This window comes from Mastigoproctus giganteus, chromosome 6, assembly GCF_048544385.1.
Source record: "Mastigoproctus giganteus isolate SK-2022 chromosome 6, ASM4854438v1, whole genome shotgun sequence".
NCBI classification, from domain to species: Eukaryota; Metazoa; Arthropoda; class Arachnida; order Uropygi; family Thelyphonidae; genus Mastigoproctus; species Mastigoproctus giganteus.
In genome coordinates this window covers 112934693-112947571 of record NC_143580.1, presented here as the reverse complement: position 1 = coordinate 112947571, position 12879 = coordinate 112934693, and the positions used below count along the sequence as shown (strand labels likewise).

Sequence of the window (12879 nt, the reverse complement as noted above, 5' to 3'; positions counted from 1 at the left end):
GACTTTGTTTATCCCACTTTCCAGATAGGCATCGAGCCTGGCCCTTATTTTTTCATTTTCCAGATGAGTTTGGTCCAAAATTGTTTCCAGTTTAGTCCACAGGGGAAACTATTTCGGCTCTTAATCCTGTGTTTATTCTGCTTCTTGAATTGGTTTTTCAAGGGCGGTTCGCAAGATCAATTTCTGTTGAGGGACTGTCTCTCAGGCAGGATTGGGTCTAATGGTATCTTCTTGATTCTCCTCCGTGGAATTTCGTTGCGATGCGTGGGTCTGTTGTAATTCTCTCATGTCAGTTTGTAAGCGGGTTTCCCGCTCCAATTTGGGAATAGCGGGCTTACAATTTTTTTCTTTTGGTAGAGGAAGCTCCCACGCGGCGATCCACCGGCCCTTCGTGATCCTTTATGACTGTAATGTCATCATCCTTGGTCTGCTGCTTCGTGGTTTGGGCTTTGTCAGTTTTTCCCTCCATGTTGGGATAAGTTCGGATTTCCGAGACTGTGGGATGATAGGGCTTTGTTATTGATGTAGAAAGACACCCGCTACACGTTCGTAGCCCAATTTGGTGAATTTCTGTGCACTTGCCGTAGCGTAGTGGTCAGGCACGCGGGTGCATAAGTCCACGTGCCTTGAGTGACCGGGGTTCAAGCCCGTGACTGCTGAATACGGTGCTGGTTCTTGTATTCTGTGTACCTTGTGAACTCCTCTGACCGTTTGGTCATCCCGGAGTATAAACAGAATTTTTTTTTTTTTTTAAAGAAGATTTAGGCTGTTCCTACAATCATGTGGGGTGGGTGAAGAAGACTTCTACACTGGTGAAGTGTTATTCGAGCTAATACAATACCATGGCAACTCGCTGTGAAGGCATTCACAATATGAGATATAACCATACCGATGCCAATTTAATTAATTAATTTAAATATTATGGTAGATGGCTAGGTTAAAATGATGCTTTTGCACTAGCCTACACGGTAGTCATTCTACCTCGTAGCGTGAGGCATTTGCCCTTAAATATTTTATAGTCTATATAACTGCACACCATTAGACATCTCTCATATTGTGAAGTTATACTTCATAACTGGGTTGTCACTATTGCAACACCAGGGTGCCTGCCCACCCACTGAAGAGGAGCCAACCAGCTCCAAACGGTGCTATCTGGGGGGAGGGGGGCCTGTATGGCCAGGAGTTTCCGAGAATAGGTAACAACAATCTTCTCTACTGGGGAAGCGTTGCCTTTTTGAGTAATGGGAGTTGAAGGAGTAACTGTCCCTTTCGACGGCATTTCCTCTACTTCTATCACCTTCCTACATCATCTTTACTTTGCTAAGTCTAATAGGGATAGTATGAGGATAACAGAGATCTTTATCCCATACCATATTTCAAACGGTGCCGTCTGGGTGGCGGTATCCGCTGAGAATAAGTAACAGTGTCTTCTCCACCGGTTAAGTGTTACTTATTCGAGGTCGTACAATACCATGGCAACTTGTTGTGAAGGCATTATTCACAATATGAGATATATAACCAAAACGATGCCAATTTAACTACTTTGGTAGATGGCTACGTGAAATTATACTTTTGCACTGAACTATATGTTAGTGATTCTACCTTGTAGCGTTGAGGCCTTTGCCCTTAAATATTTTATTGTTAAGATTAATAATGATGAATTGGTTAGCGCGCAGTACTTATAATAATGGTGAATAGACTTATTTGTGTTATATTATTGTTTTTTTTATAGCATTTATAATAGGCGAGTTGTATATGATGTTACTTTTATTTATATTATCTTGGTGTGTGTATACGTAACATACTTTACCCATGCGTTCTCCATAGATTTATTTAAGTATATCTTTTACGATAATCTTCCCTAGTAACTAATACATATACAGTATTTTACAAAATAATACGATATATATATATATATATATATATATATATATATTACAATATGGACATAAATAAAATCTTTATTGTAAAGTTCATCGGTACACGCAGGTACCACGACCCTACAATACCCTTCACGGCATCATGCCAGGGTTTAACAAGCGGCAGAGATAACCTCGCCGGGATTATACAGATTAAATTATAGGAAGATTATGTATATATGAAAAAAAAAAAAAAAGTTCTTATAGCAGATAACAATACAAAATATAAATATCTAAAATATACAAATTGCGATAACAAAAGATATTTTCCCTGAGTTCGGTTTTCTGTGAGTTTCTTGCCAGCCAGAACGATCTGAGATCATTTGGTAGTTGTGGAGACCATGTGCAAATCTAGGAGCCGTCTATACTTTTTATCATCTATGATTTTAAACAAGTCAGCATCCAGGGATTGAACCAGATATATTGCCACTGAAATGGCACTAGCCATAAATTAATGATTACCAACGTACTATATACCTCATATATATATATATATATATGTGTGTGTGAAATCTTCCCTCGGCTCTTAGCCCCTCTGATCACTGGAGAATTGCAACAAGTTGTCACATTTAATTCTGGGATTTAATGCATTGAGGGCAGCTGTTGACATTCAGAGAACAAGAATAAGGTCATAGAATTAAGCTAAGGAAAGGTAAAGGCGAATAAAGTAAGGGAAAAAACAAATAAAAGTAATAAAATATACAGATATAAAAAGTTTCTAATTATATTTACCCTCGTGGATAGCATGTGGTTATAATCACCGTCCTCTCATATGCAGTGGAAAATGCCCGAGTTAGATTCCCGTCAGGGAAAATTGGTGCGAGGAGTTTTATGGGTTTTTTTTTTTTTTTTTTTTTTTTCACAACATGAGTTGGTCTCAAGAAGAGACGAATAAATCAAGTGTCATGGATTTTCCTGGAAACTAATTTTTTTTTTACGTCTGGAAAACAGCAAAACGATCTACACTATAACTCGTACTTACGACACTTTATAGCCTTTGTTGCTTTGGTGCTTAACACATAACAAAATGTGCACTACTGTATATTAGCTCCCCCGTCCACAGTACAATGGGAGTAGATGATAACAGGAGGATTGGATGCAAGTCACGTATCTCGATGAGTTCCTATTCTCGCTTTTCAGCACTGATGGAAGAAACAACCGAGGCACTTCAGCGCTTCGAGGTACAGCAACATTTTAACTTTACTTTTTACAGTACAGACTGCTGGAGGATTTCTAATGGTGCGGGCATGTTTCCTGTCACATCCATGGTGCCCTGATCCAAATGATCCCACTGCAGGGCAATGATGCATCTTTATTCCTATGGACTGAGTTAACTTTCACGATGACAATGCTTCTATCTGCTGCACCAAATGTGTGAAAAGATGTTTTCAGATACATGAGGAAGGTATCAAGCATGTGACCTGGCCATTCCAATTTCTATCCCATTGAACACCTTTTGGATGAAACGGAAAAGCGTGTTCATTAGCACTAACCTCTGCCCACGTCACTCGAGGAATTGAGGACAGTTTTGTTACAAGAATGGGCCAGTATTCCTTAGGTCACTTTTTGACGCCTTACTACATCATGCAGCAGTGATTCGCTTCGACAAATGCAGTCGTATTAAATTGGCCAGGCGGTGCATATCAGTCTCTAGCTTCAACAAAGGTTTAGTTCCCGAAGAACCTCTCGTGATATGTTTTCAAATGTTCATTTTCTTTTTTCAGCTTTATTTGGCATACTATGACTCCTTCTTGCGTTTCTCATACAGTTTATTATTTTTTTTAGTTTTTTCAGGCCATATTGTTTTAAAAATTCATCTCTGACACACATACACATCAAATATTAAGTTATATGCCAACTTATAATTGTTCATGCTCGAACTTCACTAATTTAAATTCACTTTTCTGTGACATTTTGATCAAAAAAAGTAGAAAAAATACTCTTACCTCTTTAGGGATAGTGTTATTTACTCAAGTTTTTTGCCCATTGCCCAATTTCAGTGTGAGGGCTTGTCTAAATTAATTTTGGTATTGTAATGTAGTGTGAAAAGAATGTAATTCCAAAATCCCGACCAGGTTCTCCTTGAAAATATTAGTTCTTTGAAGCGTTTATTCCACTGATACTTCTGGGGAGTATTAATTGATTCCATAGTTGCATGATACCGAAAACAAAGTTATATTTTGTAGCTGCGTATTGCCAGAATTCCAGTTTTCACTACCAAGTCAGAAACTACATCCTGAAGAAAGAAACGGTGAAATACATCAGATGTAAAGTAATCACACTTGATTTAATCTATCGGAAACGCATAACAGGAACAAACGTAAATACAGCACAGCCGATACACAACCAGGAAAACAATGCACACGTCATTCAGTACTCGATGCACTGCGCTGTGAACACTCGTTTAAATAGCCAGTTTTGCGTGCATTGGATCACATGCTTGACGTATAACGCACTCGCGATTCTCGCCTACATCACTAGTGTCAGTCCTGTTTGTAACGAATGGAAATTAACAGCGTGTCCGCGTCACTGACCTCTTAGGCATACTCCGCGGTCGACCTTAATGTGTGTACTTGTTCTATGTGATAACTCGTATTTGCGAGTAAGTTCTGTAAATTAAGTATGACAGTTCTTTATAAGCAGAAGCACACAGATAAACTTACCTATTGCTTTACCTTGAACTGACGTATGCCTACGTAACATCTAGCCGGGGAACTACTTTTTTTCGCGAAAGCACTGCCTGCTGTCTAGTTCCCCTTCCGTTTTTCTCCATGAGGCGTGAGAGTTCATTCCCGGACACATTAACCGGCGAGATCGTAAGACGAACAGAAGTGAACTAATACAAGTGTGACGCCTCACGGACTACGGACCCGGCGCGGCCCTCGACCTCGGACTTGGCCATGGACAGCATAGTGATCGGTAGATCTTCTTATGACATTGGAGACAGCGACCTGAAGGAGTTATGGGGACAAGACTCGTTCGATTCGGTAAGTAAATGCCAACATCTGTTTGACGCTGTAATTTCATAGCGTGTATTCCCATGCCGGCCATTCGTACTCTTTTTCCCATAGTTACAATATGTCGCGTTGTCCAATAGATTTAAATGGTTTTTAAATGAGTTTGGAGGCATTTTTAAGTATATCTTTACATTTTGGAAGCGTAATATTATTTCCACAACTTGTCTGCATCAGATAGAGCTTTAGTCCGGTTATAAACGCCCACATTGCAAAAAGTTGTCTGCCCACCTGTTGCAGCATTCATCTGACGATACCGTCTATATCCAGAATCGCACAAATATTTCTAAAACTGGAATATCTTCCGAGCGCAGAAAAGTGCGAACATATCACCTTGAAGTACCTGTTTGGTGACAGAACAATTGTGTTAGACGAAATATTATTCAGCGAGACGTAACCATATTGTAATGGTGGCAACCGAACCCTACCTTGGCTATTAGCCGGATGAATTGTACTATTTAAGAAACTAAAAAGTAAGATAAATTTATTTCTTTGTGATTATTGTTTTCTGTCGCGGCGATTATTATTTATATTTTATTATTTTTTCTGTATCCTAGTTAAACCCAATAATTGCACGAAAGTATTACATGGCTTAATGACATCCAGAAATGTTTCTCGTTACTAAAATTAAACTTATAAATCTCAACTAGTCCGTTCACCAGATCTGTTTTACTACTTGGATTGAAACTTCTTTTAGGTAAAACTGATATTCCTTTATAACAATTTTTTTTTTTTTTTTTTTTTTTCCATGGAGTAAGTGCAAGCTTTTCATATGAGAATAACAAGAGGAAGACGTCACTTCCTTATCAGTTTTCGTGAATGTGTATTTGCAACTTGCCGTCTTCTGTTTGCCATCTATAATTATGATGCTATCGAATGGTGCAAACACTTGTTTTATGAAACAGTGCCCAGAACACTAGCGTGTTCTGACTTCTCCTTGATAGTTTTAAAAACTGTTCGTCTCCTCACAGGTTTCCCCATGAGCGGTACAAGGTTTATCCCAGAAATGGGGTTGGAATTCCCGTCAGCCGACAACTCGTCGAACAGGCTTGGCGGCTTGTCTCGATGCAAGTAACAACGTATAAAAGCAGACCCTTTTAGGTTTCCTTAATACAGATAGACAACGGTCACATATTTTCCGGATCTCTGCTACTTCGAGTTGTAATGACGCGTTAAAAGAAATAATAACGCAACGCCACATTTATATGAAATGGAGGAATCGATTTAGTGTGAAGCAATAATTATATTGTACAAGTGATCCACCTGTGTTGTAATGCCATCTAGGGTCACGTTCTGACCTGAGACAGGTAAACTAAGCCCTTAGGGCCTGGCGAGTTCGACAAAGGTAGACACTTATATCCAGTTTAGTAACAGAGACCAAGCGTACAAGAATCGCAGAAAAGTTTTTTTTTTTTTTTTTCCCCCTATAACTTGGCTCGTGAGTATGTGTGCACGCGCCGTTCGTCCTTTATTGGTATGTGAGACGATGGCATTGATACGGCTGTCGTCTGACGATATGAAGGTGAAGGTCAAAGTGGGTAGGTCAGAGCATTAGGGGGAAGGGTGATTTGTAAATATGCAAACAAAACGTACATCAGCGCTTGTCTTGCAATTCGAATTCTCCATGTGTTCTCGGAATAATAAAGATGCTGTAGCTGCAACTGATGGATTCTAGCTAATGACTTTACGTGAACGTGTTTAACTTAATTTTTATATATAAAAAGAAAAAAAAAAAAAAAAAAAAAACGGAAATTAACAGTTACTGATGCGCAGCGTTTTCTTGTTTAATTTCAGAAAACAGCCCAAACCGAATTTTTTTTATTCTTGCCAGTCTATCCAGTTTACATTCTGGTATTTGAATAGCAATTAATTTTGGAGCGCAACTTTTTTGTAATAGCGCCAATACGATTGGCGCTATTATGCTAGCCATATTTTCATGTGTTAATATTGAGTTATTACAGTTCGAGATGAAATTTACTTGACTGAAGTTTTTTAAATAAATCAATTATAGGAGAGATACTCTCACGATTTGTTCAGCACATAGTTTTGTTTTACTAGATGATTAAAGAGAATCACTATACTTTAATTAAAACTGAATTTAAAACAAATCATATAGCATAATAGTTTCATTTGTGTTACAAAATATTAAATGTTTTTACCACTAACAAATATTTTAAACAAGAATTTAAGCATCGTTGTGGATTTAATTTCATGCATCCCTAGAGGAAGAAGAATGCCAGGAAGGCCACCAAGAGATGGGAGACCGTAACAGGCCACCAGGCCTGCTATCTGATAAGATTATAATGATGTTTTTTTTTTTTTTGCATGATTCTTCAGTGATTTGAATTTGTTACCTTCCTTTCCATACATTACAGTAAACATTTATGGATTTATACTGAACCCAGTTTAAGAATTTGTAAAGACTCATTACAATGCAATATGTTAAAAGTTAAATAGTTATTTTTTCTCTTTTTTTTTATGTTCTGTTGGAGTTCATGCTGAATCAACCACACGCAGTTTACTATATATACTAGTATAACTGAAATAAATAATTGGAATAAACAGTGAATGAAGTAATTTGACAAGTTCAGAATAATAAAAAAAATGTGCTTAATATTCATTCAGAGCACGGTAATACTTGACTGCCTTAAGGAACACTATCATGCGCACTTGCAGCAGTGTCGAAATGTAGTTAAAATTTAAGTACTATGCGTAAAGTCACGGAATGAGATGAATTTCTCAGCAACGATCAGAGTTGATATGTTAATTCCGCTTGTACACACAATCTTCCAAATTCAAATAAATTCCTTAAACTACCTAGAATGTTACGTTACACTGGTGTGCAGAGAAAGTGCATCACTCCTTAAAATTGTAATTGTCGTCCATATAACGTAAGTATATATCGCAATATTTCTTACAGATTGCATCAGATAAGATTGACACGCGTAGGTGATGACGTAATGTTGCATCAGCTATTGCTTTCAGCTATATAAGCATGCTCTGCAAGAGTTGCAGTCATTCCTTGCTTCTGTCAGGATGGCAAATTACCTAGAGTGTCTTGTAATGAGTAGATTTCCTTCCAAACTCAAGAATACTGGTTCTGCTGATAGGAAAAAAGGAACCGGACGCAAACGAGTCTCTACGCCAAAACAGGACCGCGGTTAAAGCGCTTATGCCTTAAAAACGGTAAAGCTTCTTCGTCTGAGCTGAAAAGAGAATGGGAAGAACATACAGGAATGGTAGAAAGTGCAGTAACAGTCAGAAGACCCCTCTTCAAAAATGGACTTGTAGCCTGTCGTCCTAAGAAGAAGCCCCTCCTCACACAAAAAATGAAAAGGGCCCGATTAATTTGGTGTAAGGAGCATGTCAAATGAGCAGTGGAAATCAGTTATTTTCTTGGATGAGAAGAAATTCAACCTGCATGGCTCTGATGGAAATCAAACGATTCGCCGTAAACGTGGTGAAGAATACCATCCAGACTGTACGGTGTCTACAGGGAAATTCCCTACCAGCCAAATGATATGAGGGTGCATTTCGTATTTCAGAGTAGGTCACCTTAAGTTTATAAAAGGTTCCGTAAATGCCAATGGATCTATTGAAAGGCAAATTGCTGCCAACCATTAGAGACCATATCAACCTGCTAAGTAACTGCATCTTTCAGGACGACTCTGCTCCTTTTCATCGGGCGAAAAGTTTAAGTAGGCACTTGTGTAGTTACTTTAGCTTCATTTCTGCATTAGAGGTTCGACAGTAATGTATTTACATTTGTTACAGGTGAAAAAATGGTTGGAAGAACGGTCCTACTGTTAGCTGGCCAGGAAACAGCTCGGATCTGAATCCTATAGACAACTGTTGGCATCGTGTGGAATCTGCAGTTGTCAGAAAGAAACCCAAGATCCTTCGTGAACTTCATAATTCGTGTTTGGATCCACGAACTATCAGTTGATTATCTTCAGAAATTGATCTTGTCATTGCCTCGACGGTGTGCTGCTGCTGTCATCAGGGCTAGAGGCGGTTCAACTAAATATTAGTTTGCACCTGGTGAACTTTTCATATTGTTTTCCATTTAGAATGATAAACCGAAGCAATTTGTGGGCTTCTGATAACATTTCAGCCATAATTATCGTGTTTACTAAAAGGTCGCAAATGCTCATTTTGGAATATTTTGTTGAGCACCTGTCAAATATTACTTAGCTTTGCCTTAACTATTAATAAATATCTTTTGTTTATATTTCTACTTGTGATGCTAGTCATTAATGTAACATACCATCTCGAAAAAGGGTTAGAAATGTGAAATTCCTAGGTGATGCACTTTCTTTGAACGCTAGTGTATATTATTATTAGATTCTTTTATAATATTGATAATTTAATATAATAATAATATTATTATATATATTACATTAAAATATGTACAGAGTTATAGCTCAGGAGCCTCTAGTTATGTTTATAAACATAATTATTTTTTTGAAGGTAACTCTCCTGTTTATTCTGCTTCTGTTTAAATTCCCATGTGGCAAATTTTTAAATTAAAAGAAAGACTACAAAACTTAACAAAAAACATTAAAATGAAATTAAAATTATATAAGTAATATTATATAAATAAATATTATAAAAATAAATATGTAATAAAACATAAATAAAATTATGTAAATATAATAAATAAAATTACAACAAAATATACATTAATATTATTAATAGAATTTTGTTTAATATGAATATTAAATTTTCAACCTGAATTTTTTTCTATCAACTTACCTTTCTTTTTATTTATTCTTTCTTTCACTTTTCAACTTGCCATGAAAGGAATGTGCTATATTCTGTGTATAAAGTAAAATTAAAATAGCTGTGTAGTAAATTCTATAATATTGGGCATTTTACAAATAAAAATAATAATAAATAAATAAAATAATGTCTAGAAGTTAGTGGAATTGCATCATTTCTGTACGTGGCCAACTACTTAAGTAGTTATAAATTGGCATCATTAAATATATCTCATATTATGAATATCTTCAACGAGTTGCCATGATATTGCGCTACCTCGAATAAGTAAAACATAGGAGAAGGCTACTGTTACTTATTCTCAGCGGATACCATCACCCAAACGGCGCCGATTCGCAGTGGCTCCTCACCAGTGGGTGGATAGGTATCTTGTCGTTACAATGATGACAACCCAGTTGCGAAGTATAACTTCACAACCCGAGGCTTTAGCCCGAAACTATCCTATAATAATAATAATAATAATAATAATAATAAATACAGAAATAAAATAAAATAGAACATTTTACAATCATCGATCGCATTAGTCTTTAAGAATCGATGCAAAAAAGAGTGACATTTTTTCTATATAAGATGCTTCGGGACCACCTTATTCTTTAATCTCTTTCTGCAACCAGCAAGGTTTAAACTGAATGGATAATGAAATAGACTTAACTTTCAAAGTAGAATATACTTGCCTGTGCAACGAGTTGCTCTGGTATTGTACTACTGTACTTTCAAACATATGTCTTGCCTGTGGGATGAATTGGCCATTTGTTTAAAAGACTGCTACGACAGCCTGTTTTTTGTGTTTCAGGTGGTCTCTAGTAACAACTTGCAGACAAAACAGGTAGAAAGAAGCTGTTCAATGTGAGCTGTCATGCGGTATACAAAATGGAAGTTTTTAAAAGTACTGTGATACTAGGGCAGTTCTCTACAAAGTCAAGTTTATTCTGCTGTGAGAATTAAGATCACTACATTAAAGAAACACCACTTTCACAGCTTCATTCTTTTGCCCTAGACTAAATGATGACCATTACTCACGCAGTTTAAATCCTGCTCGCAAAAACAGAATGACTGAGAGAATGAGCATAACCTAACCTAAACAAACAAGGCAGTGGTGGATCCCAACTCTGTACAGACTACAATATGCAAAAAAAGCCTAGTAAATATAGGTCCTTAAGTGAATCGTTTTTTGAGATATTGCACATTTCTAGTTGGGAACCACCACTGACTTGTTTGTGTGGGTTAGGTTATGCTCATTCTCTCCGTTTCCCCTCTCTCAGTGCTCTGAGACGTAGTAGGCATACTGGTACTTGTCAAAGGATAGTCAACATGGAAAGAGGTTACAGCAACGAAGAGTATGCGGACATGCACTTCATGTCTGCTAAAGCCAACGGCAGTGCACTCGAGGCTGCACGTTTGTACCAAGAAACATTTCCCCGCCGAAGGCAGCCCAACAGGCGCACATTCATCAGGGTACATCAACGCCTTAGAGAACATGTGCGCTTCGCACATGGAGAACAAGCAGGTAGGTCCAGAAGCATAACACCCGTGGTGTTGAAACCAGAAATTAAAAATGATATTATCTTATGTTTAATAAAACCACCCTTAGCAAAGGATTCACAGCTTTTTGCTAAACTAGTGCCGTCATAGTCAGTGGCGGATCTTAACAGAAAATGCGCATTATCTCGAAAACGGTTCATTTGCGGCCAGATGTTCACTGGGACTTTTTTTGCTTATTTTAGTTTGTACTCTTCGCCTTTAAATTATTGACCATTTTTGAAACGCCCTGTATATCTGTACTCATGTGTTTAATGTTCATTGAAATGGGGGATCCTCTGAAACTGCTCAACTACAGGTTGAGCAATTTTAGAGAGATACCTCTCTAAAATTTAGAAAATTTTAAAAGCTGGCACTTCTCAATCCTCGAGATTGCTGGATTTTAAATAGTTTATTGTATATATATCCCCTACCCACCTCCCGTGTATCTGTAATTCATCGACGTCCTGACGTCATAGATCCGTTTGACGTTACGGGTTGTGGATGGGGAATCGTTTTCGTTGGAGTGTTTGTCGATATGGAATTAATGTAAGGCCGTTCGATTCCAAAAATAGTCGTTCCAACCTAATAATTTTGATCAGATTAAATGCAGCAGTGCAAACGTGCTTAGAATGAATTCGAATCGCTGTCTATTACGGGACAGTACGCAGCTAGATTTTTTCCAATTTGTGAAACTTTCGAGTTTTAATTACCAACATAACTGTGTTTACCTGTGCTTATAGTATTGCGGGTGAGATCTTTCTAATTAAAACTGGCGTCTGAGAATTATTATAGTTTTCGGAGCAAAAATCCCCCCCCCCCTCTTATTTAAAAATAGCAAGGTATCTGTCAGAGAGAGAGAGAGAGAGAGAGAGAGAGAGAGAGATTCTTATGCATGCAAAGCGCTGCTTGGCGACAGATTAAAATTGTATACAACTCATATTTTTGTGTCTGAGACATTTTTTGCTCGTGACTTTATAGTGTATTAAGCAATTTTCTCAATCATATACGCATAATACATACATATTATGATTTTTTTTTTAAGGTCTTAGCCGCCGAAATCTCAGGAAACTAAGCGGCAGGACCTGCCAAAGTAACTAAGTCTACTGGGTTCCTGGTCTGCCTCCACGGGGCGAAGGTGGGACAACGTTGGGCTCCAACCGGGGCCCAGCGGCTAAATGACCAGATGAACAACGATACACGGCATTACACATGTACAATACCCACACACTTTTAAATCTCTGGCATTCCCAGCAAACTGGTACACCCACAATGAAAGCAACGCGGAGATGGGGGAAACCCCTGGTGCCGCATGACATCAATATACCTTACACCTTACAATCATATACGCTAGCGATTTTCCGACGTGCGAATATATATAATGCTTAAAAGTGCCTATTATTCATCATCTTCTGTCTCTTGTTCATCTGCTTGTAATAACATTAGCATTCAATGGTGTCAAATGGTGCAAGAAAGTAAGCTTCCACAGCATCAGCGAAAAAAAAAAAAAAAAAACACTTCCCACTTCACCTATCCATTCCCTCCAATATTGTCCAGTTCTTCCTTGAATTTATATAAGCTGTCAATTTCCAAAACAACAGTTGGAAGTTTGTTCCAGCAATCAATTCACCCACTGGAGCAAAACTTCC

General features: G+C 37.7%; 1 protein-coding gene across 1 annotated transcript in view; it reads left to right on the top strand.

Annotated features, from left to right (window-relative positions):
• The first annotated feature begins 4686 nt into the window (after positions 1 to 4686).
• The window catches only part of LOC150084516 (cyclic AMP-responsive element-binding protein 3-like protein 1), a 266005-nt gene continuing 257812 nt past the window's right edge, over positions 4687 to 12879 (top strand). The window contains exon 1 of the mRNA XM_090376271.1: positions 4687 to 4906. Coding sequence (XP_090232397.1) covers positions 4820 to 4906 — 87 coding nt within the window. The 5' untranslated portion in view covers positions 4687 to 4819. The remainder of the gene's footprint in view (positions 4907 to 12879) is intronic.